The sequence below is a fragment of the Phoca vitulina genome, unplaced genomic scaffold (assembly GCF_004348235.1).
Source record: "Phoca vitulina isolate PV1807 unplaced genomic scaffold, GSC_HSeal_1.0 scaffold73, whole genome shotgun sequence".
NCBI lineage: Eukaryota > Metazoa > Chordata > Mammalia > Carnivora > Phocidae > Phoca > Phoca vitulina.
In genome coordinates this window covers 2,775,034-2,799,157 of record NW_022589776.1, presented here as the reverse complement: position 1 = coordinate 2,799,157, position 24,124 = coordinate 2,775,034, and the positions used below count along the sequence as shown (strand labels likewise).

At 38.1% G+C, this 24,124-nt stretch overlaps 2 protein-coding genes across 6 annotated transcripts in view; one reads left to right on the top strand and one right to left on the bottom strand.

Annotated features, from left to right (window-relative positions):
- The window catches only part of RABGAP1L (RAB GTPase activating protein 1 like), a 782,624-nt gene that overhangs the window by 82,272 nt on the left and 676,228 nt on the right, over positions 1 to 24,124 (bottom strand). The window contains exons 1-2 of one of the 5 annotated variants that reach the window (XM_032393378.1): positions 20,775 to 21,740; positions 17,710 to 18,139 (exon numbers count right to left, since the gene is read on the bottom strand). The exons of 3 other annotated variants lie outside the window; for them this stretch is intronic. In XM_032393378.1, the coding sequence (XP_032249269.1) occupies positions 17,710 to 17,820 (111 nt within the window). In that variant the 5' untranslated portion in view covers positions 17,821 to 18,139; positions 20,775 to 21,740. Of the gene's footprint in view, positions 1 to 17,709; positions 21,741 to 24,124 lie in introns of those variants that run through there. One more of the 5 variants, XM_032393377.1, reaches the window with a different exon arrangement.
- Positions 5,760 to 7,357, top strand: LOC116625082 (COP9 signalosome complex subunit 9-like). Its single transcript, XM_032393383.1, has one exon. The coding sequence runs from the start codon at positions 6,931 to 6,933 to the stop codon at positions 7,102 to 7,104; it is 174 nt and encodes a 57-aa protein (XP_032249274.1). The 5' UTR covers positions 5,760 to 6,930; the 3' UTR covers positions 7,105 to 7,357.

Below are 24,124 nucleotides of genomic sequence, written 5' to 3'. Positions count from 1 at the left end.
GTAGAATTCTTTTGGACCTGAATCTCATATATTACCCTTGGCCCTACTGTGTTTCACGGACACACTGTTCTAGCCAGATCTTTCTGGATCTGCCCACCAATATATTAGCTATCCATGCTAGTTAGCTATACACTTGATAAAAATGCTACAAAAAATATATATTGCCTTTATATAATTAAGTGTCCTTCAAGAAACTGTCCAGAAATAATTTTTAATATAAGACACTTCTGTATCTTTGTCTGATCTTCTTCTAAACTACCGCTTTCTGAATTATCAAGGTGGTTTTTTTTCCATTAAACCAATAAGTACTCTTAGCTTTGCTCCCAGAATTATTTGAATTAAAAGACTGCAAAGTGAGATTCAAGTCAGATGGCAACAGTTCTACATTTGAACAATAACTCCCATCACCGTATGTCTTCTCCACAGTCAGGGAAATTCAAAATAGATGGAATTGTTAACAGGTTTACTTACCCAGTGTCAGTAGGCTTGCTAGATAGAGCACAAGGCTCTCTTGCCACATATAGAGCACAGAGTCAAACATGGAACTTCTGGAATTTGGACAAACATGCTTACCTTACTATTCAAATCCCTAAAAGAAAGTGAGTAGAATCGGGTAACAGTCCTGATCATTGTTAGAGCAATCATTCACTTTCAGGATCCACACTTCAAAAATTAAGAAAGTTCTAATTATAGTGTTAATGTCTAACTTATCGCCTTCCTCAAAAACCACTGAAGTGTAGGGCGTTTCAGGATTCTGATAATCAAAGGGATATATAATCAAAGGGATATTGGGTATAATAACTAATGAGTGAGTATAAAGCACAGCGCCCTGAGTCTTGAATGGTGATCAAGAGCACTGCCCTCGAGCCAGAAGCCAGTGTTCAAATCCTGACCTTCCGGTCGCCATGGTATGTCCTTGAGCTGCTTAGTTAGTCTGTGCTTCCTTTTGACACCATCTATAGAATCAGCCTCAAATCTGCACTTACTTCCTAGAGCTGCTGGGAAGAGTAAATGAGTTAAAAAAAAAAAAAAGAAGAAGAATGTGCTAAGGGGATTAAATTTAAAAATAATGACATGTCATTCTTTTTTCTTCTGTGTCTATTTTCGTAGCATTGACAGGAAACCCGGGCTCTAACCCTGTGGGATGTGTGGACCCTGCCCTTTATGTTCCTCATTAGGTCAGTTCTCTGTTGTCTCAATTTGTGAGTAGATTGATTTCCTATTCCTCCTCCAAGTCTCCTAATCTGAAGTCCATGCAGAGTTAAGAAAGGAAACTCTTTCCCTTTGTAGGGGTACCAGACACACCAAAGGCAAGTACATTTTACGGTTATATGGGAAATTCTCTAAAAGCAGAGGAAGACTGATGGATGATCCCCATGAGCAGATGCACCATGCAGACACCGTGGGCAAGGTGGGTCAGCGCGACGCCAGCCATGCTGTCCCCACACAGTACGGTGACCATCACGTGGACCTGGCACAGTCGGGCCCAGGCCCTGAAACCAGAAGCCAGCTGAGTCCTGTGGGTTTGGTCTAAACAGGTCACAGGTGGTGAAATGTCTCAGTATGAAATCATAAAGATTTTACATAATGTTCAAATATGTTCAATATACAAACAGCTGCTAAGTACATAGGTTAAAAGATTGAGTAGGCTGATGGCTTCATTTCATCCGGGATGGAATTAGTACTTCTGTTTCACAGCATTTTTACTTCTGTTGCTCCCTTAACGATTATTTAAGGGAGGAGACAAGTAGCTCTTTATTGTGGAATACTAGTATCACTTCAAATTTATTTTTACAACCTTAAGTATTTTCAATACTTTTTTCTCAAATCTGCTGAGGTTACACAGAATAGCTTCTATTATTTCCAATTTACAGAAAGAATTTTCATTCAATTACTCCATTTACATACTGAACCCATTTTGGTAGAATATCTACCACGTTTTGACCTCAGAAGGGTTGAGAAAAAGCCCTCATCTCTTGACTAGTATCTGTTCACAAATGACCTCTTTTCTCCCCTGGGTCCAGTCTCAACACCCTCTTGCCCCAAATGCGGTGCACTGAGCTCCACTTCCATCAACGATTATAAAGAGTGCTCACTTCCTGACATAATAGGTCAAAGTCCTGCTTAGGAGAAAAATGAACTTGTGAATCCGGCCAACTCACTCATAGTCCTCTTAGTTACGTGAAATATACTCCCATCTATTCCAGCCCTCTTATCCTCCACTCTGTATCCTTCCATCATTGGGAAGGCTGGTCATTGAAAACATCTAATTCTGGTGTGACAACCTTGAGTGCTAAGTTACACCTTGTTTTTCAAATCTTCCTCAAAGAGTTCAAATCAATGAGAAATTAGACTGCACATTTACAGATGACATTAATACTTCCATTTAAATGGAAGATATATTTCCTGTCTTTTTAATAAGAAGAAAGCTGAGCAGCCTACACCCAAGAGGGAAAGCAATTTGCACCTTTCAGGCAGGAGCAATAAAAATGATCGTTTTACATGAAGGAATCGAATTAATGTAAGTGTGATTGTTAGGTTGGAGAGTACTGCAGAGCTTTTGGGCTTCTAACCAAGGATCAGATTTTAATTATTAAGGGAAATTATGCTGATTCTAGCATTAAATACTGTATGGTTTTAACACTACCTTAGATATACTGAATCCCAAATCATCAAAGTTGTTACAATCTATCAGCTTGGACTACTCTGATGGATAAATCAGTAAATACATCTGGGACCTTCCTCCCCTCCCCCTTAAAACTCTTAGGATGTAATTAGGGAAGGAAAAAATTTATTTCAAGATACCTGAATGCCCTTGTGAAGCAGGAGGATGAATGTGTTCAAGCACAGCATTAGTGACTTGGAGATTATTTTTCAAATCCTACACCCAAAGAAGAACAGCCTGAAAAGGATCTGCCACAGACTGTTCCAACAGGCCCTATAAAGGGAACACTGGGCGATTAGGATTATTCCACAAAAAGACTTCTGAGGATGCACAGTGGAGCCTAGCTTTCTGAAATGTACCATCCTTCTACACATTTCGTATGGCCAATAATTGAGATAGTGATTAGACAGGTACCTGCCAGTGAAATGTCACAAAGAGGAAAAGCGGCACATGTAATGGATATCTATCCAAAAGGTTTGTAGTAAGATCCTTAAAGAAAAATAAATAAATGAATAAAATGGTTATGTCTCTAAAAGACCCCCATATGTTTTTTTTTTTTTTTAAAGATTTTATTTATTTATTTGAGAGAGAGAATGAGAGAGAGCACATGAGAGGGGGGAGGGTCAGAGGGAGAAGCAGACTCCCTGCTGAGCAGGGAGCCCGATGCGGGACTCGATCCCGGGACTCCAGGATCGTGACCTGAGCCGAAGGCAGTCGCCTAACCAACTGAGCCACCCAGGCGCCCCAAGACCCCCACATGTTTAAGAGGAGGCCTCATTGTATAAGCCTACATTGACAATTATGCTGTGATTTATGCAGGAATATGTAGCTGTTTTTATTCTTTCTTCCTGTAAGAAATTACAAGAATCTTTTAACAAGTGGCTGTCTTTGAAAACCACTTTGTCTGTATTTTCTAACCTAATACATATATTGATTTTCTTTGATTGTTTTAAGAACAGCAGATTTGGATTTGTTATTTGGACAGGGAAAATCTCAGAGTGGTAAAATTATGAGTAATTATTGTTTTAGATTTTATTTATATGCATTTTCCATATTTTGTATATCAACGTACTATTTTAGTCATTAATGAGGAAAAAAACCTTTAAGTTGCAAAAAGATCTTTAGGGAATAGACCTATTTGGCAACCTTCACTTTATTTTTTTTAGTTTTTTTCTTTAATGTGTTTATTCACTCTTTTTCTAGATTGACTCATATTGTAGATTTTTGGATGTAGATATAATTATTAACACGTAAGGATATATTACCTGGGCAACCTTCACTTTAAATAAATAATATAAACACCTATTCTTTCTGTAACATGTATTAATCAACTTCATTACACCATGTCCCTACTCAAAACCTTCATCTATAGAATTAAAAATATCAGTTCCTAAGCATTACACTCAAAACCATGCATGACCAACTCCCACTATCTTACTACCTTCTGGCCTTGCTCCCATATTCCAGCCAGATGGAACAAGCTGAAATTCCCAGACATGCTACCTCTCACTCCTGTGTGCTCTGAAAATACTATTCCTTCTATATGGAACATCTTTTCCTTCTCTCTGACCACCTGAAAAATTCCTATTTTTTTTCTTTAGAATTCTACCCCAAAGTTTCCACTTTTGAATGGCACAGTTTTATACACTGTTGTTGGAGAAAATGATATATCTCTAAAGAGAACAATTTGGCTCTATCTATCAAAATTATAAATGCACTTACCCTTCAACCCAGCAATTTCACTCCTAGGAATTTAACCTACAGTTATCCTCACACATTTGTGAAATGATGATATACAAGATTATTCACTGCAACATGGCTGGTAGCAGCAAAATATTGGAAACAACCTTATATATATGCATATACTGGGAGTTGGCTAAACACATGGAAATCCATATAGTAAAACTATCTATGCAGCTGTCAAGCGAACGAGGAGTCCTTGATGTACTGACAAAAAAAAATCTCCAACACATACTGTTAAATAAGAAAAGTAAGGAATGGGACACCAAACATCTGTAAAAAGAGAAGGGAAGAATACATACAAATTTGCTTGTATTTGCATAAAATATTTCTGGAAGAATATCGTTAGAAAACATCACAGGACAACCGGAGTGTGTAGGAAACTTCGTTAGATGCCATTTTATAGTTGTTGAAATTTTGAAACCATGTGAATGTACTACTTACTTAAAGGTAAAATTGTAAAAGCTTAAAAAACAAAATGCTTTAAAAAAAAGTGTCCACATGTTTATGAAAGTATCTCTATTTCCCACACTCTCCCGATCATTCCTTTATTCTCTCATTAGAACCTTTACTGACGACAGGTACTATGTGCCAGGTGTTGTGGTAGGTAGAGATGGAAAATAAAAACAACCTGCAGGGAAAAGCCTCAATGCACAACTCAGAAAGCAGACAGAATATCTCATTTCAGTGAGTGCCCAGGGTGCAGGGTGTGACAGATACACAAAGAAGAGGCAGGCATCGCATACACCCTAATAGCACTCTTATCCCTGGTGCATAGTAACTGTTTGCATGGCTGTCTCTTAAGCTAGACTGCCATCTCTTTGAAGCTATCTCAGAGGTTAACACAGTGCTATGCACATAGGAGATATGCATGTTAAATGAACCACTGAAAAAGATATAACAGAAATAAGCGCTGCACTTTTTAACAATTAGGAACTAATATATTTTTTTAAGGTTTTATTATTTATTTGACAGAGAGAGACACAGCGAGAGAGGGAACACAAGCAGGGGGAGTGGGAGAGGGAGAAGCAGGCTTCCCGCAGAGCAGGGAGCCCAATGCGGGGCTCGATCCCAGGACCCTGGGACCATGACCTGAGCCGAAGGCAGACGCTTAACGACTGAGCCACCCAGGCGCCCCAGGAACTAATATTTAAGTACTTAGACTCTAACCTGATTCCACAATCAATTTTATGAGAATTTAGTATAAAGATCTAAGGATTAAAAAAAAAATTGGCAGGGAGGGGCAGAGGAAGAGGAAGAGAAAGAATCTCAAGCAGGCTCCACACCCAGCATGGAGCCCCACACTCAGAACCCTGAGATCATGACCTGGGTTGAAATCAAGAGTTGGATGCTTAACCCACTGAGCCACCCAGGCACCCCAGGATAAAAAAATTTTTAAATAACTATCCCTATCTTACGTGTACAGATATTTATGAATATATTCAACTGTCACAAACATCATCTACTATAGACCAATGATTATACCTATGTGGTGTTTCATTTTCTCCCAATACCATCAATTAAATATACACAGAGAGAACAATGCACCAGGCACAATGCTGGGCTGGTGATACAATGGTAAACAAAAACAGATACAGTCCTGCTCTCACAGATGTTATGAGTTAGTGAGAGACTAATCAAATAATCACCCAAGTTTCACAAGTATTTTTCTGTATCTTTAAGAAGGGAAAGAGAAAGAATACAAGGCATGGCCAAGATTTCTCCTAGCCAGCCATAAGGAAAGGAACATTACCTAAAACCTTTGTGTCTCAGATAATATAAGTTAAATGTTATGTTATGGGATTGTGAAGAGAATTCAGTGTCCTTGAGCGCTGATGGAGAAAATACCTTTATTTTCCTGAACCTCTGAAATTATCAGCTATAGATATTACAGATATTTTCATTCACATTGTAATTATTGCATATCTCAAAATATTATTTATATTTATCACTATTTTATAGGAACTAAGGTAGTTATTCTACTTGCTGTCATATCCTGTTATTTAATGTATTAATAAAGAAGCATATAGTACTCTATCATAAATCTGATTTTGGGGAGTTGGGGGTGGGAAAAATGGGTGAAGGTGGTCAAAAGGTACAAATGTCCAGCTATAAAGTTAAGTCCAGGGGATGAAATGTATGGTATTGTGACTATAATTAATAATACTCCATTGCAGTGGTGGGGGGTGGGTGGGTGAAATACGCAAAGGGGACAAAAAGATACAAACTTCTAGTTATAAAATAGATAGGACACAGGGATGCAATCTACAGCAGAGGGAATACAGTTAATATTGTAACAACTTTGTATGATGACAGATGGTAGCTAGATTTATCGTGGTAATCACTTTGTAATGTATATAATGTTAAATCACTATGTTGTACGCCTGAAATTAATAGAATGTTGTACGTCAAGTCAACTACATGCCAATAGAAAATAATACTCTATTGTATATTTGAAAGTTGCTGAGAGTAGATCTTAAATGTCTCATCACAGGACCAGGAATGCCTGAAGCACTGTAGGGGAGATGAAGCTGGAGGTGGACAAGATATTTCCCAAGGGCATGGGGCCATACATGGACCTGGATGAGACAGAAGGCAGCACCGGGCTCCTGATGAACTTGGCAGTCAATGAAAAGGCAGTCCATGCAGACTTTTTAAAGGATTTTGTAGATCTCTTTGATAATGATGATATCCAGTGAGGTACAGCAGTGCGTGTGGTCAAGCCTTTGTTATGTAGTGGTCGGTGGATCTCCTCAAAGGACAATTTCAAACGGATCTAAAGAACTTGTGGACATTACTTGAAATTAGGAGATGGTTAACCAAGAAAGAGAAGGATGGTTTTAACCATCTGTATGAGGCTTGTTAATCTCTGAATGTGACCAACTTTCATCCTTCAATTTAAAAAAAAGCGATGCCATCAAAAAAAAAAATTCTCATCACAAGGAAAAAAATTGTAATAGGTGTGGTGCTGAATGTTAACTAGACTTATTGTGATCATTTTGCAATATATATATATATACATGTCAAATCATGTTGTACATCTAAAGTAATGTTTATATGTCAATTATACCTCAAATTTTAAATGTGATTTTTCTCTATTTTGATGACATTATTTCAATGTAATTGGTTTCCTATATAATTTATTTGTTTTATTTTATGCATTTAAAAATAATTTTCCGATAAGGGGCCCATGGACTTAATCAGATGGCCAAGAGTCCATAACCCCAAAATTGTCGAAAATCCCTGGGCTAATAGATGGTTCAGGTTGGAATAACAAAGTTGGCATACCATAGCATGTCATTGGAGAAGAGAGTTTTCTTTCTTTTTTATTATTATTATTATTTTTAAATATTTTATTTATTTATTTGAGTGAGAAAGAGAGAGAGAGAGAGAACACAAGTGGGGTGAGTGGCAGAGGGAGAAGCAGACTCTCTGACAAGCAAGGAGCCCGACTCAGGGCTTGATCCCAGAACTCCAGGATCACAACCTGAGCTGGAGGCACATGCCCAACCAACTGAGCCACCCAGGCGCATCTGGAGAAGAGAGTTTTCTGTTTTTAATTACCTTTGGGAGAGATGGGAAAGAAGAGTGCCAATTCACTTCAAAGTTCCAAGTAAAATGAAAAAGAATAATAGAACGGTAAGTTTGAATTTATAGTCAGGTTTTATTGTATTTTTGAGTATATGTCATTTTCTGATGACAAATCTGTGGATATGACTATAAACAAAGTATGCTACTGAGAAACACAGTATTTACATATTGTAGATAGCTACCTAACTATGATGGCCACATGAAAGGTCAATTATTACATATGCGGTAGATGATTGTTCAGCAAATAGTCACTTCCTCTCCTCCAACCTCCATGGTGGTGTATCCTTTCCTGTCCCACCACATTGGAAATGATGCTCTGATTTGCTTTGGCCAATGGAACATGGACAGAAATCAAACTGTGCTAGCTCTGAGACCAGGCCTTTAAGAGGCGTTTCCACTGACCCTTCTGGGAATTTCTTTTTTTTTTTTAACATTTCATTTATTTATTTGATAGAGAGCACAAGCAGGGGGAGCTGCAGGCAGAGGGAGAGGGAGAAGCAGGGAGCCTGAGGTGGGGCTCGATCCCAGGACCTGAGGATCATGACCTGAGCTGAAGGCAGATGCTTAACTGATTGAGCCACCGAGGCACCCCCCCTTCTGGGAATTTCTAAACTCTTGTCATGAGAAGGACGCATTCCAGATAGCCTATTGATTACAAAAGAATGGGCAGTGTGGAACAGATCTAACCAAATCTGGGTCCTGAAGCTAAGTAAACTCAGCTATATCCAGCTGTGCCAGCCAAGATCAGCCAAACCCTAGCCATCCAAAGACTCATAAGACAAAGATAAATGCCGACTGTTATGTACCACAAGATTTATGGTTGTTTGTTGTGCAGCAATATCCGACTAACAAAATACACTAAGAGTGCTCTTTAAAAACTTTGTCCGATTAACTAATGCCATTCTCTAGTCCCTCCATAAAGAAATCAGATACCCTGGGCATGCTTAACTCTTGCGGTGACTAGGCCACAACTGAGTTTATGCTTAAAAAAGTTAATTGCATTTGTTCCCAAACATGTTTATGTTCATAATAAGATGAATGTGAAAAAAAATTGAATTGCTATTTCTATAAAAACTAATTTGAACAATCTGGAAAGACTTTCCAAAAGTCAAATGGTGAAACAGAAAAGTCACTGTCACATTAAATGATTGCAATGCTACTATCAAAGATGTAAAAAGTTGCTAAAAAAAAAAACTCTACAAAGTTTAAAGATTGCTTTGTAAGTTTATTAATTTGTTGCCCTCTTAAGGAAACAAACTAGAAGAGAATTCCTATTCTAAGAAAGGGCATAAAGATTCCTATAACGAAATTGATAATGAATATAGACTGATGTTTTAAGTTAAAATAAATGTTTAGGTTAATATGTACTTTTTTTTTTTTTAATGCTTCATCCCCTGAGCCAACTTTTTCTATTAAGCGACTTTAGTCCTGACTGTGTCAGGTAAGTGAGCTTCTTCAGTATTTCAGCCTGACAGAAATCCTATTGTGGGCATTATAATGATCAGGGCTTCAGTATTATTTTTGCTTTGTTTTGCTGCAAATCCTATTTATAAGCCAGCTTGTAGTCCTGGCATTGAGTTTGAATGTTACAATTTCATTTCATATTGAGTTTGAGCACTGTGGTGAGTTTTTGATATATTGGCTTCTCTAATAATTTAATCATCTGTTAAAATTTCTGTTAACCAAGCCTAAAATCTGATCCATTAGATTTTTAAAGCACAAGAACATCAAATCAGGAATAAAACCTGAACTCCTTCTGACTTAAAAAGCCCTCCATCATAACCTGGTTCCCAACTTCTTCCCCGACCACGTTTCTTACCACTGTCTGCCCCTGGTGCTCACTCCACATTGTGATCCCCCACTGACCTTCCTGTTTTGCTAATATATCAAACTCATTACCACTTTGGGGCCTTTCTCTCAGAGCTTTTCTCTGCCTGAGCTACTCTTTTTCCTGATTTTCCCATAGATGTCATTCAGATCTCAAATGACACCACTGAGGCCCCCAGTGACTATCCAAAATAAAGCCTCCAATTAATCCCTTTTGATGATATCACTCCATTTTAAGTCTCTGTATAATACTTCTCACTAGGTGATAAGTAATATCATTAGCTACTATTTCTGTCTGACTTCTCCCCAAAATAGTACAAGCTTCACAATTGATATGTCTTTCATGTTCACACCTCGCTCCCAGGGCTTAAAAATATAGCACAGCACATAGTAGCCAGATCAATGAATATTTTTGATTATTAAATTGAATACAAACATGGATGCTAAAACAAACAAAAAACCTAGAATAAGATATTTTTCAACCACCGTGATAAGTTAGGATTTAAAAACAGAAATAAAAAATTTAATGTGTTACATGTTTTATGTCAACTGTTTCTATAACATCTCCCACCCCCAAATATTTTGAATTAACTTACAAATCAACAGCACCCCCAGTATCAAGCATAGAAAGATTAGTTCTCAAATCTCAAACAGGATTAAATGCAGAAAAGTTCATAATTATTGTTATAGAAGCTGGTTCAATGATTTCATATTTATTAGCAAAACCACCTAAATAATTTTTGGATAATGAATTTCTTTATAAAGTCTGCTAAAAGTTCATCTTTTATTTCAAGATTTTTATAAAGAGAAATCAGTTTAGAATCATACCAACTAATGCACACGTGCCTCTGTGTGCAAGGTAAGCTCAAGTACTGTACTTGCATTAACTGATTTAATTCTCACAAAATCCTATAAGGTGCTTCTAATATGGTTCCAATTTTACAGATGAGAAAAATGAAGCTCAGAGAGGTCAAGGAATCTGCCAAAAGCCGGTGAGCTTGTTGGAGGTGAGGTCGGATCTGACCTAGACAGTTTGGCTCCAGAGCCTGTGCCCATAGGCTCTACTCTACGCTATGTCACCTCACCTGACACGACTCAGCCAGGTTCTCCCTGAGGATTCTGGAGTTGTGACTTAGGGGTAGCAGCTTAACTCTCTGCAGATGACAGAACTGTAAATCTGGATGCTATATGGCAGCCATATTCCTTGGGCATGAAGAAGCAGAAATCTTGGGTAAAGAGATAAAGGAGAGGCCAAGAGAGAAGTTAATGAGGTGGCAAGAGACAGGGAGGACTCTTGCCAGCATCAGTCTGGTACCAACCCTGCTGCCCGGCCGAACTTCTGCCCTTGTGTTTAAAGGGACACACCCTGGTGTCTGTATGGTAAGTGCCCTTTCTTGTTTAAGACAGCTCAAGATTTTATTACTTGCAACTGTAAGAACCTTAACTCATTATCAGAACTGATCAACCAAATGAGGGAAGATTTGGCTCCTGACACTAAACTGAAATTGATGGACTATAGCCAGAATGTGTACATACTAAAGAACAATTAAAAATAAAAAATGTTCAGCTAATAACATTTTTTAAAAATATGGACGAATCAATTGGTCTTATGTTTTATTCGAATCAATATTTGAAATGTATATCCAGTGAAGATTCAGAAATAACTATTGATTTCATTGTTTTACCCATATTTGGCACATGGAATTGCTCTGAATTTTTTTTCTTCCTAATTTGGCATGCTAGATTACCTCAGTGTGCCAACCCAATAAGGAGGCAGTAATTTCAGAATGCTTACCCTCATCTCCCATTGATAGGACAGATAAAGTGTAGCTCCCTGAAAGAGCTCCCTCCCTTTGCCGGCACAGTGCTGCTATTTTGGTATCTGTCAGTGAAGAACAAATATCTAGTGGCAATAGAGGCTAGATGTGTGTTAGCCTGGGTAAACAGCTTTTGTTAATGGACAGTGTTCTAGCCACCGAACACCAAGTCCCTTATAGTGATAGGCGACCCAGAATTTCAAGATGTGGAAACTAGTAAAGCCAGGCCATCTTTTCTCCAACACACTCTTTTTTTTTTTTTTTTAAGATGTATTTATTTTAATTTTGAGAAAGAGAGAGAGCAGGGAGGAGGGGCAGAGGGAGAGAATCTCATGCAGACTCCCTGCTGAGCGCAGAGCCCAACGCAAGACTTGATCCCAGGACCCCGAGATCACGACCTGAGCTGAAACGAGAGTCCAATGCCCAGCTGACTGAACCACCCAGGCGACCCTCCATTACATTCTTGATATCCAACTTTCCCATTCAAGCTGGCACAACAAACATTCCAATTATATAAAGTAGGAAGTTTACAGTAATTTTCAACTTACCTCAATAATTTACTCTTCTCATGTAAATCAGCTGCTGCTTCTTCCTAAGTAGTATTATTGTATGTATATATATATTGCAAGAACTAACCAACATGCGCAGACTAATTTATCACACTGCCACTGTCAAGTGTCTAAGACCAGACACTTGTCAACTTTTCACCTGCATTGTTGTAATGCCCTTTAAAAATTTTTCCATAGGCAATGTGGCCCCTGTCAGTCCATTATTCCAGATTATTGCTGCAATAATCAATACATCTACTCAGCAGATGGTTTGGCCCATATAAATCCCTCCTATTGATTCTATATTACCTTCCCACCTTCCTGAGGCTCAAACCTAAGACCCTCTGTACCATCTTCAGGGCAGAAGACTTCAAGTTTCCCATAGGACTGATATCCTGATGGTGATTCCCTAACCAAACAAAGTAATTCACCAGGGTAACCCAATGAGCCCATGTTCTCCTTTTGTCCACCCCCCTCCTTCTTCCACATCACTATGGTGCCTTATCTACTCAATCCACTCCTTCCTTTAAGCCTTCTCCAGTTTGAACAGCCCTTTCCTTGTTAGAAGGGAGACAAATAGTAAGGGCATTCACTCTGCTAAATACTGTACAAATGCTCTCATTTAATCCATACAGAAATCCAATGAGACAGTACTACTATGTCCTTCATTTCTGAGATGAGGAAACTGAAATGTAGAGAATTTAGGTAATTTATGAATAAATAGCAAATCTAAAACCTGAACTGGACACTGTAACTTAAAAAGCCCCTAAAGCAGTTAACCTCTCGGCCTTTGCACAAGCTATTCCCCTGCTCAGAAAGGTCTTACCCTCTTCTACTAGTTGGCAAGCACCTGGTCAACCTTCAAAGTCTGACTTAAGTGCCCCCACCCCCTTTTGAAGGCTTCTTCCACACTGCTCAATCAGTGGTAATTATTCTTCACTTTGTTCTACCCTATCATAGCCAAGTATCACTGCTATAAATATTTATTTTGCTTCTTTTACTTGTTTGTGAGGTCTTTGGAGGAAGAGATATTCTATTTATACCAGCACATTGCAGTAACCCAAAAATGTCTGTAACATTACAAACTGCCCTAACAGACATCAGTACGCAAAGTTCCCTCCGTAACCACTCTACAGATTAAAAAACTGAAATAATTCAGAATATAAATTAACATTTAACCTGAAATATTCAAGCTTGACAGTAAGTATGCATTGGTTATTAGGCTTGTTAGCTGCTTAAATCACACATTTTGAATTTAAATACATATTCAAAGCTTCCTTTGGAATGCATAATAAATGTAACAGGTGTGATCTTTTCCGTGTATTTACACTAGTCAGCAACAGAAATAACTGGAAATGGTGGAGGAGGTAGAGAGGAATGCTGGCCGTTCCTCTCTGCCACAGAAGGTCGTGACTGAGGACAACTTCGGAGACTGCCTCTCTCTATTGTTTATCACTCCTTGTGTGAGCACCTCAGGTCAGATTTAAAGATACATGTTTTGGAGGGAGAATGGGGGGAGGGTACAACTTTGTCTCAAAATACAAGTCAGTTAATCTCAGCCAGTGAACAACCAAAGAAAAGGTAATCTGTTAAAGGAAAGCTGGAATACTGTGTTCAATGAGGCACCTTTCTAAATGTTTCTCAAGCCATGTTGACTATACTGGATTTTCACCTTACACACCAACTTATTTATGCTGTAATTAAAAAGTTCTTAAGTTTTGCAAGTGGTGACTCTCATCTTTTGTTTAGTTTATCTTAGTAAATACAATACTGGCCTTGGCAATTTCTTTTTTTTTTAAAGATTTATTTATTTATTTATTTGACAGCGAGAGAAGGAACACAAGCAGGGGGAGTGGGAGAGGGAGAAGCAGGCTTCCCGCTGAGCAGGGAGCCCAATGCGGGGCTCGATCCCAGGACCCTGGGATCAGGACCTGAGCCGAAGGCAGACGCTTAACGACTGAGCCACCCAGGCGCCCCAATTTCTTTTTTTTTTAAGTAATCTCTACACCCAACACGGGACTAGAACTCACGACCCCAAGATCAAGAGTCAAATGCTCTACTGCTCTACCGAGTGAGCCAGCCGGGAGCCCAGGTAATTTCTTGGGTGGGGGGGAGGGAGAGAAGGGAAGAGAGAGAGAGAGAGAGAGAGAGAGAGAGGCTTGGCTTCCTTATCCTTTTTTTCTTGCCATGATTGTCTAAAGGGACCTCTATAAAGGGATTTGTGATTTTCTTGCATTATTATTCTAAGGATCAATAGGATATAGCCATATTTTTTAAAGTGTAGCTTGAGACATTTCTGAAATCAATTCAGTGGAACATAACTAGCCTGTAAACAAAACAAAAAACCTGACTACATCACAAGTAGCAAAAAAAGTATTGTTTAGTTAAATTTTCTTTTAGTCTTGTGTGCACAATGGCTTGTATTTTTGTACCATGAGTCTCCACCAAAAATGTCAGAAAGCCACAGGGCTACTTATAAACAAGAAAAGATTCAGTGTCCACATCAAAACCACTGTTCTTAATGGGCTTTTTACCATTTGAGGAATCAAGATACCTTCCATTATGAAACAAAATCCAATTACAGAAAGATATTTAATTAATCCTGTACTAAGAAACCTTCTAAATACCCTTTGTAATAATCGACCTAAACCCAAAGGATTTTATATGTTAGCAAGAATGTAATTTGTTTCACAGTGCAGTAATAAATCAGATTGAGAAGTAATTTATTTCATACTATAGAAAATCTGAGTATTTATCTCTTTCATACAATTTAAAGGGTTCATCTCAGACAAAGCAAAAAATCTAATATGGAATAAAAAGTAAATGATAAATATTTCATCTTAGCACAATTTTAGTATAACTTTTCCACATGAACCAAAACCAAATATCACCTTCAAAAGACTATACCAGTCAATTCTTTAAAAATCTCACATCTGATAAAGAAAACTATGTATCTCCAGAAAGTTGTATAATCATATTCAACACCCCAACATCTATATTATTTAAATGTTTAGTATACAGTCCAATATTTTTGTCTTTATCATACCTTTGAAACTTTCCATATTAGTGACCAAGTTTCATAGCAAACATCCTCCAGGGTTAGCAGCAGAAGTGTGCTTTGGGGGAGTTGATTGTATCAAGGCACAACATACGTCAACATACTGAATATTCATATAATCTACAAACGGAAGTGTTTCCTGGTAAGCACATTAATATTAATTCGTTGATTCATTTCCTCTCTCTTTGTGCCTCCTGTAAATGTGCACGTGACACACACGCACACCACACAATGTCCTACACTTGCTGAGCGTGAGATGCTCCCTAGGACCTGGTCAGGTCACCGCCTACCTCCTCAGTTTCCCATGTCCTCTTTATTGTGCCACTTTATATCTGTTTTTGTTTCTTCTCTCCTTTGGCACGGAAAATTCCTACAAGTGTTTGAAGACTCAGCTCAGATCCCTTAAGAGGATCTTTACAGGACCACCAAAAAGAAATTAAATAAAGTTCTAAATTTTTTGGATAAGTTTTCATGGCGGAATATTGTGAAACTAATGGCTAAAATGAAGTTTAAAAGATTATCCACAACTACTGATGGACTATCTCTCCTGACTTGGTAAAATATTGTGGTTAACTAAGGATTGGCAATAATATCTACCTAATATATATAATTATAAAAATAGAAAAAAATGTAGGTTATATATATTAAATAGGACAAGAATGCAAAAGGCTAGATGTTTCTGTATTAATGAACACTTATAGAAGTATATTATGTTTTATTTATTTGGCTTTTGCTATTTTTTTGGTCCAGCTGACTCTTTTAAACTGTATCTATAAAACATCTACAGGGGCACCTGGCTGGCTCAGTCAGTAGAGCATTCAACTCTTGATCTCAGGGTCATGAGTCCAAGACACATGTTGGGAATGGAGCCTACCTAAAAAAAAAAAAAAAATCTACAAAGTGAAGTATAATGAATCCCTATATACTCATCTCCCAGTTTCAACAATTACCAACACACAGTCATCTAACTTCATCCACATCACTAACCCCTCTACTGAATCGTAAATGTTTTTGAATCTTTGCAGACATTTCATCCATAATTATTATTATTTTTTTAAGATTTTATTTATTTATTTGAGAGAGAGAGACTGAGAGAGAGAGCACATGGGGGGGGGGGGCCCGGGGGGTAGGAGGGGAAGCAGACTCCCTGCGGAGCAGGGAGCGCGATGCGGGACTTGATCCAGGGACTCCAGGATCATGACCTGAGCCGAAGGCAGTCACTCAACCAACTGAGCCACCCAGGCGCCCTCATCCATAATTATTTTAATATGTATCTCTAAATCTTTTAAACATAATTATAATATTATTGCATAAAAATGAATAATCTTAGTATCATTACATACCTAATTAGTGGTCAGTTATAGATGTTTTTTATAGTTTGTTCAAATCAGCATCTAAACAATGGCAATAGACTGCATCTACTTAATATAACCCATAAGTCTTTTCAAAATCAATGTATGAGATCCCCTTTATATTATTCATAACAATATATTGTTTGAAGAAATTGCTGTAGTATGTTTTTAAGGTTCCTATGCCTTAAAATAGAGAATCAGGGTTTCATATTAGCAAGATAACTGTTACGATATAGTCTTTCATTCTATGGGCGCCTGGGTGGCTCAGTTGTTAAGCGTCTGCCTTCGGCTCAGGTCACGGTCCCAGGGTCCTGGGATCGAGCCCTGCATCTGGCTCCCTGCTCAGTGGGAAGCCTGCTTCTCCCTCTCCCACTCCCCCTGCTTGTGTTCCCTCTCTCACTGTGTCTCTCTGTCAAGTAAATAAATAAAATCTTAAAAAAAAAAAAAAGTATGGCTCACTGCTATCTTAAACTAGACAGCCATTATAAGGATGACATTTACAGAGAATAAACATCTGCAAGAACTTCATTTTTCTATTATGTGAGGACATGCACACCAAGACCCTTGGAGAATGGTTAAAAAAAATTACAAGTATTAAATCCAAATGATAATTGTACTAGAAGTTAATTTCATAATAGTTCTTAGTAATAACGTAAACATTCTGAAAGTTATCTGACTTTTAGATAGTTTGGTTCTCCATGTTGATGTTATAGCCCACTGGTAAAAATGTTACACTTCAAAAGACTGAATCATATGTGTTTAAATGTAGGTAACCTTCACCTAATAATCATATACATACATACAAGGCAAACACATGGGACACAGTGATATTTGCCACTATAAAACTCCTCTGACCCTCACTACATATGAAAGTATTAACCTAAGTTTTACTCCTAAAGCACTTTAAAATGCACTACTAAACATATAATAGTGTTTAGTGATGTAAATAAATCATTAAAAACCGGTAGACCTTTTTGTAGCTGAACACAAAGCCAAAAGCAATACTTCTATTTTAATTCCCAGGAAGTTTTTCTCAGTTGCTATAGGAATACAGCTATCATATTAGAAAGGAAAAAAACAGCTCCAGAGTAGTGTGCGAGGCACCACCTACCATAGACCTGGGCTTGCTGATGGCCACCAGACTAGTGAGGAAGTCTTCATCATGCCGCTGGCTGAAAACATGGGCGTCATAGGCCACCATAATGGAGATTTCTTCCATCATCTTGCCAGCTGGCCCTTCCACAGCACCAGCTGCTACCCCAGCTCCAGACCAGACTATCCAAGGAAAACTCCTACTGCAGCTCAGTGCCAATGCCCACACCCACCTGAGTTTCAGGGGGCGGAGTATCAAAAATCCAGAAGGAAAAAAAGAAAAGGAAAAAAAAAGAAAAGCAGCTGCTATCCCAGGCTTGTCTGGCAATTCACCCCCAGTAGAAAACCAAGGGAGGTCTCTTATCTGTGGAGGAAGTATACACTATAAACACCTTCTGCATTCTTAACACAGCAGCTGGAAAGTTCGGTTTGGGGAAATCTTCTTTCAGCTTCAAAAAGAGAAATAAAGAAAAGTTTTCTAACTGGAAATATCCTATAGCAAAATCAAACAAAACAAAACAAAAGACCCCCCCAAAACTGATTTATGTTATGCTCTTGGTAATTAGAAACTTTCAAAGTTTATCTTCTTACTTCAGTATTACTTATATCAAGATTCTTCTTCTTGGAGGAGAAGTGGATTTTCTTACGGCTTATTTTTCCACATTCATAGAAAATAAATAGATGGCAACCTTTAGTTTTTCAGAATTTCTAGAATTCTTGGTGCGGTTAAAAATTATCTCCTGAAGTATGAAAAAAAGAGATTCTTTTTCACCTCTGATTATTTCTGTTAAAGAAAAGTACCAAAATATAAAAATGAAACAGGGACTGCAATATCCATTAATTATCATTTCCCCTTCTCCCACTAAAAAACACACAAATATTTTAAATAAAATTCTTGCTTTGGGGAACTTTGTTTTCTGTTGTTATTCAGAAAGCAACACAAAGGTCCCATTTCTAAACTTATGGTTTTTCTCCCATAGATAAAAGTTCTCCTCTTTTTTTTTTTAAGCTTAGAGGTTTCTTTTAATTACCCATATTAGCAGATAGTCATGAACTGGTGGTGTCTTAGCCACCAGAAGTGTTTTACAGTTGGAAACCATAAATGAATCTCAATATGCCCTAATGAAAAATTTGAAAGCTGCCCATAATTATCATTACAAGGTTGCCTAAATTACCAGGAAATATAATGTATGCTAATTCCATGGAAAAAGTATTAAGCAAATAAAAAGGGGGAGAACAAATGAAGCTCCTCCAAAAGTTGTTTTTCTAAAATTTCTAATTAAGCTATTATCGTCTCTGCTTTTTATAGATTATGACATTGCAGTACCATGAGAAATATCATTTGTTAGAATTAGAAATCAATTTGCCAATGTTTGTCTATAATCAAATACAGATACTGGTTGGAATTTTTAGCCCTAATTACCAATAGCATTGTTATGTTGTTTAATTGTTTGCTTTTCAAAGGACAAAACTTAGAATGAGATTCATGGTGTCTATTTTCCCAAAGTACCTTCACCTAGATTAACATGATTACTTAAATAGCACCTTGTTCCATTTAAATATGATTAGGAGAATTTTGCAATTGCTATAGCATTCTAGATTAAACACACACACACGGAAGGAGAAAAACACCTTATTGCTAGGAAACAGAAGCAAGTCTAATAGGCTTATTTTAACAGAAAATGCAATACTTTCAATAAATCTTCAAGATTAAAACAGCCTCAAACTGTGCTTGACCCTCACTGAAGGCAGTAAAGCATTTTCACTTCATTTTTTGCTACAATGCAGCTTTGTCTCTTATGCTTTATTTTTGTCAAAAAGTTTCCCAGCATATTTATCTTAAGGCTGACTAACCAGGTAAAAATTAAACGGTAATCAAGAGACAAGGTTTCGTAAAGCGTCCAGGCAGTTCATACCTTTTAAATTCCTTTTTATCTTTTCAGAAGTACTGTAAAAGATACTGTGAACCTCTTCACGCATTCACTAGCACCAGAAGGTTTCAGGTTTATCTTGCAGCACCATTTTCTAGATGGGAAAGCAATTCCTCTTGCTTTCATGTTTTTCTTTGCTGCAGTGACTCAGTGCTTCTACCTTGATACCTGAATAAGGTGCACTGACAAAGACACCTGTTGTGGAAGGTAAAGAAACTACTTCCCATAATGCCTTACTCCCTGCTGGCAACCGCCCAGGGGCAAACAAGAATTATAAACCACATTCGAGCAGTTGCCTATGCACCCCGGGAGAGCAATTCAGTGTAACAATGGGTAATCTTCTTGGTTAGGAAGAACACTCATAACCCAAGGGAAAAAAAAGGACCAGAAAAACAATATCAAAAAGTTCAGGTGTTATGTATTAAACTCATAAAATATTTAGGGATCAGGGGTGTAAGAGTACAAAACAATTTTAGGAACATAATCAAAGGCTGTAAAGATACTTTTAAAATTACATAAACAGAAGCTAACGACTTTAAATAATGCAGTCCTTTTAGAATTCCACACAGGTTCTCAGGTAAACAATCAGGTATTTTTTAAAGCTTCTGATTTATTACCTACAAAAGATTGTTCTAATTAGCCACAGCCACTGGAATTATTAATAACTTTTCATTTCTAAATCTAAGAGGTCCTCTATCAAAGCCAGAATGCATGCATTTTCTAGAGCAAGGGTTCCCTAAGTTAGACTTGCACCCTTCATTTTTGTCACCCTTACAATGGTCCTCCATACTTGACTTTCAGAGTCTGGGCAGGAAAAATTCCAATGTTTCTTTTCTCATACAATTAAATGTATAGTTGTGGTCCCAACAAAATGCATACTTTTTGAAAACCGATGATCTATTTAAAAACCTGTCTTTGAACTGGCCTTTTCTCCAGTCTCAGAAATACCCTCCCCAAAGTTCAGGAGCCCTGTTACAGTCATGTTTACAAACAGTCCTCTACTCCCTTGCAAGACATCTTTCTTACTCTTTTGCCTGTTCCCCTGTGAACTGATCCCACGGATCTCCCAGGATTGTTTCCACCTAAGTTTCTGCAGTCCTCTACTTCGCACCACGCAGCAACACTGAAAAAAGCCGTGGGGGTGGGGAATTACCTGAGATCAAGGGGTGTAGCAGCATTTGCTGCTAAAATTTACCCGGCAAGGACTGTATATCCTACCGGCAGCAGAAAACAAGGCGGCAGTGGTAACCAATAGAGGGTCGCCAGTTCAAGCAGGAACTAGCTAGCAGTCTGTCCCAGGGCAAGTCATTCAACCTCCCTAGGTTTCAATTTCCTCATGGTCATGTAAATTGAGAGGGATGGACTAGATCTGAGGTTTTCACGTGCGCTCAGAAACTGTCCAAAGCTAAGTATCCAATTTCCCTCCACTAAACAGGCTTACTGGGGGATTTGAAGGTGGAAATAACTTTTTAATCTCTATCAGAATAAAAAACAAAGGGTAACATTAATCCCAGATGTTAAGAAAGTCGGGGTTGCTATAATGTGTCCCCAAAAGGCAGTCGATTTTGTACCCTACTTTGGATTTTCTAATGCCAACTCTTTTGCCTATGAAGAGGATTCAGTGACAGTGCGGATACTTTTTATTAGTTATTCTTTATAGTCTTTTTAGTTTAGAGGCCAACCTGGCTACAAAGTAATTTGTAAAAGCCTCTCCAGATCTCATTAAAATAAGAAAATTTTAGTGAATAAAATATCTTTAATGATTTGTAAGTGCCGTTTTAACATTTTACGTAGGACGATTTTACTATGGTAGCTGATTTTGTTCCAACAATCATTCTTCTAGGATTATTACATTTTAACAACAACATACCTGGGTCATACTGAGTGAGTATGAGTCTAATAAACCATTCCTGGCCTTCAGAGAACATCTGTTCTCACGTGTCAAATGTAGGTACAGCCAAAACAAAAAATCAAGGAAAACATGAATAAGATGTGAACATTTTTTAAATTTCTGTGTTCTCCCCAAATGCAGCAAAGCAGCAAAGTAGCTTTATGATGGGAGTGGTATTCAAATCAAAGGAGCAAATATGTGAAAAACAGACAGCATGTCTTTAAAAAGAGCCACAAGATGGGGAGCCTGGGTGGCTCAGTCGTTAAGCGTCTGCCTTCAGCTCAGGTCATGATCCAGGGTCCTGGGATCAAGCCCCTGCTCAGCGGGGAGCCTGCTTCTCCCTCTCCCACTCCCCCTGCTTGTGTTCCCTCTCTCACTGTGTCTCTCTCTGTCAAATATACAAAAAAATAAAAAATAAAAAGAGCTACAAGAGTGGCTGCAAAGACCCTTTCCCCATGCCTCAGGTTCTGCTTGTTGAACTTCTCACAACAGCCATAAAGTCGGGGCAAGATGGAAAGGAGGAGAAAAGCACCAGGGCAGAAATGTGGTCTCAAGGGCAGAGGGTCTTCTGAGCCTTCCGCATGCACAGGTGGAACCCTCTAGACACTCTCCCTCCCTCCCCGGTGGTTCTTGTGTATTTATTCCTAAATCAGTCAACATAAACATTCACGAAGTGTATGTGACTCAGTTTTAAGAGATCTTCACAAAATATTCATGTATTGACATAAACAACTGTAAGAAAGACAAAATTCTACAAGTACTTTCGTAATCACAGAAAACCAATATTCCAAGTAGGTTTTACACTTAGGAGTGCACATTATAAAACCCAAGTGCTCTAAGTGGGGGAACAAAATATAAAAGGAGAATGAGAAGTCACAGAAGTATCAAGAGCAGAAAGCTTCTCAGAGTATTTTGGGTTTCAGAGTAGTCTAGTGACACATACTGAGTTTTTACAAAGGGAAAAGACCAAAAAGTAAAAGAAAAAGAAGCAAAATCTTAGTTTTCTTTAAAAAATCATGCAAAGGTAAATACAGAAAACCTTGATTCTTGTGTTGAATTCCAGCCATTCAGCTCATTATCTTTCCTATCTTCCTAGCAATCGCTAGGCAAATTCAAAACCCCAGAAAGCATAGATTGTTAAGGAAAAAAAAAAATCCCGAGTTAAAGAAAAGAAAAACCAGTGGGGCCTAAAATACTTGCCTAACAGCTACACTGGGTATCTTACTTCCTCATTCGTATCTCACTACAAAGAATGTGGGTGAGGGAGAGTCCAGACTGTGAGTCTGCAACTCTCTAACAGTCAGCTTTTTACCTCATTTGTAACTCTAAAATCCACAGCCAACTGTTAAACGCAAAACAACAGGCCCAAAATGGAGTCACTTTTGTGAAGCCCCACGTTACCAAACAGAGACTTCATTACAGTTTTGGCTCTCCCAGAAATGGAATCTTAAACCAGTCACTCAGAAATCTCCTGATCAGCACTAGTTGGGTAATCTGCCTGACAGACCCCTTTGAAATAATCAACCTGCTTTTTTGCCTACTGTAACTTCTTTGTTCCTACTCCCTTTTGCTTACGGAAGTCTTTTCTTTGGTACAGCTCCTCAGAGCTCCTTCCTATCTGCTAGATTGGATGGTGCTCAAGTCATAAATCATCGGATAAAGCCAGTAAGATCTTTAAAATTTACTCAGTCGAATTTTGTTTTTTAACACAACACATTCACTTAAACTTTACCTAACCAAAAATAAGTGTTTCCAGTGTTGTAAGCATTCACTGATATTTGCCAAGGATGGTTTCAGACACATCTAAAAATATGAGCAATGCTTCATCGTGTCTCATTTTGAGCAGAATACACAACTCACCTGTAATTACAAATAACTTTACCTTAATTTTTAAAGCATTCAAAATATTTTTTAAATTAAAAAAATTTTTTAAATTTTAAAAAAGTTTTACTAACAACCAAATCAAACCATTCCACAAGGATAATGTTTTAGATCCCCCCCCCCCCTTTTTTTTTAACCAAGATCAGAAGGTAGTTTTAGTTTTAGGGAACAGCAAAAAAGTGTGAACTAGTTTTATTTACATGTTCATTTGTTTCAAGTTCTTCCTGCAGGGCTGGTGACTCCAGCCTGGATAAGTCCCTTTCCAATGGGCCCTCAGGTCCCTGCAGCAGTGGTGGGCTTGATGATCACCAGGGGGAAGTGGGTGGGGGCGCTGGGTTGAATAGGTGATGGGGATTAAGGAGGCACTTGTGATGAGCACCAGGTGATGCATGGAAGTGTTGAATCACTATATTATATACCTGAAATTAATATTACTGTTAACAAGAATTTAAAAACTAAAAACAACAACAACAAACCAACTTGATGAATTTGATGCTACGTGAATTATATCTCAATTTAAAAAACCCAACAGCATTTGCTAAATGCTAGTAATGTGCATGGGAGTGGGGGGGGGGCTTACAAATTTTTAATATAGTAACATATAATCTAGTTATAATGATGACTAATAGGGGCGCCTGGGTGGCTCAGTCGATTAAGCATCTGACTCTTGATCTCGTTTCAGGTCTTAATCTCAGGGTCATGAGTTCAAGCCCCATGTTGGGCTCCACACT

Excerpts from the sequence above, each read along its gene's own strand:
- LOC116625082 (XM_032393383.1), top strand. The coding sequence starts at position 6,931 with ATGAAGCTGGAGGTGGACAAGATATTTCCCAAGGGCATGGGGCCATAC.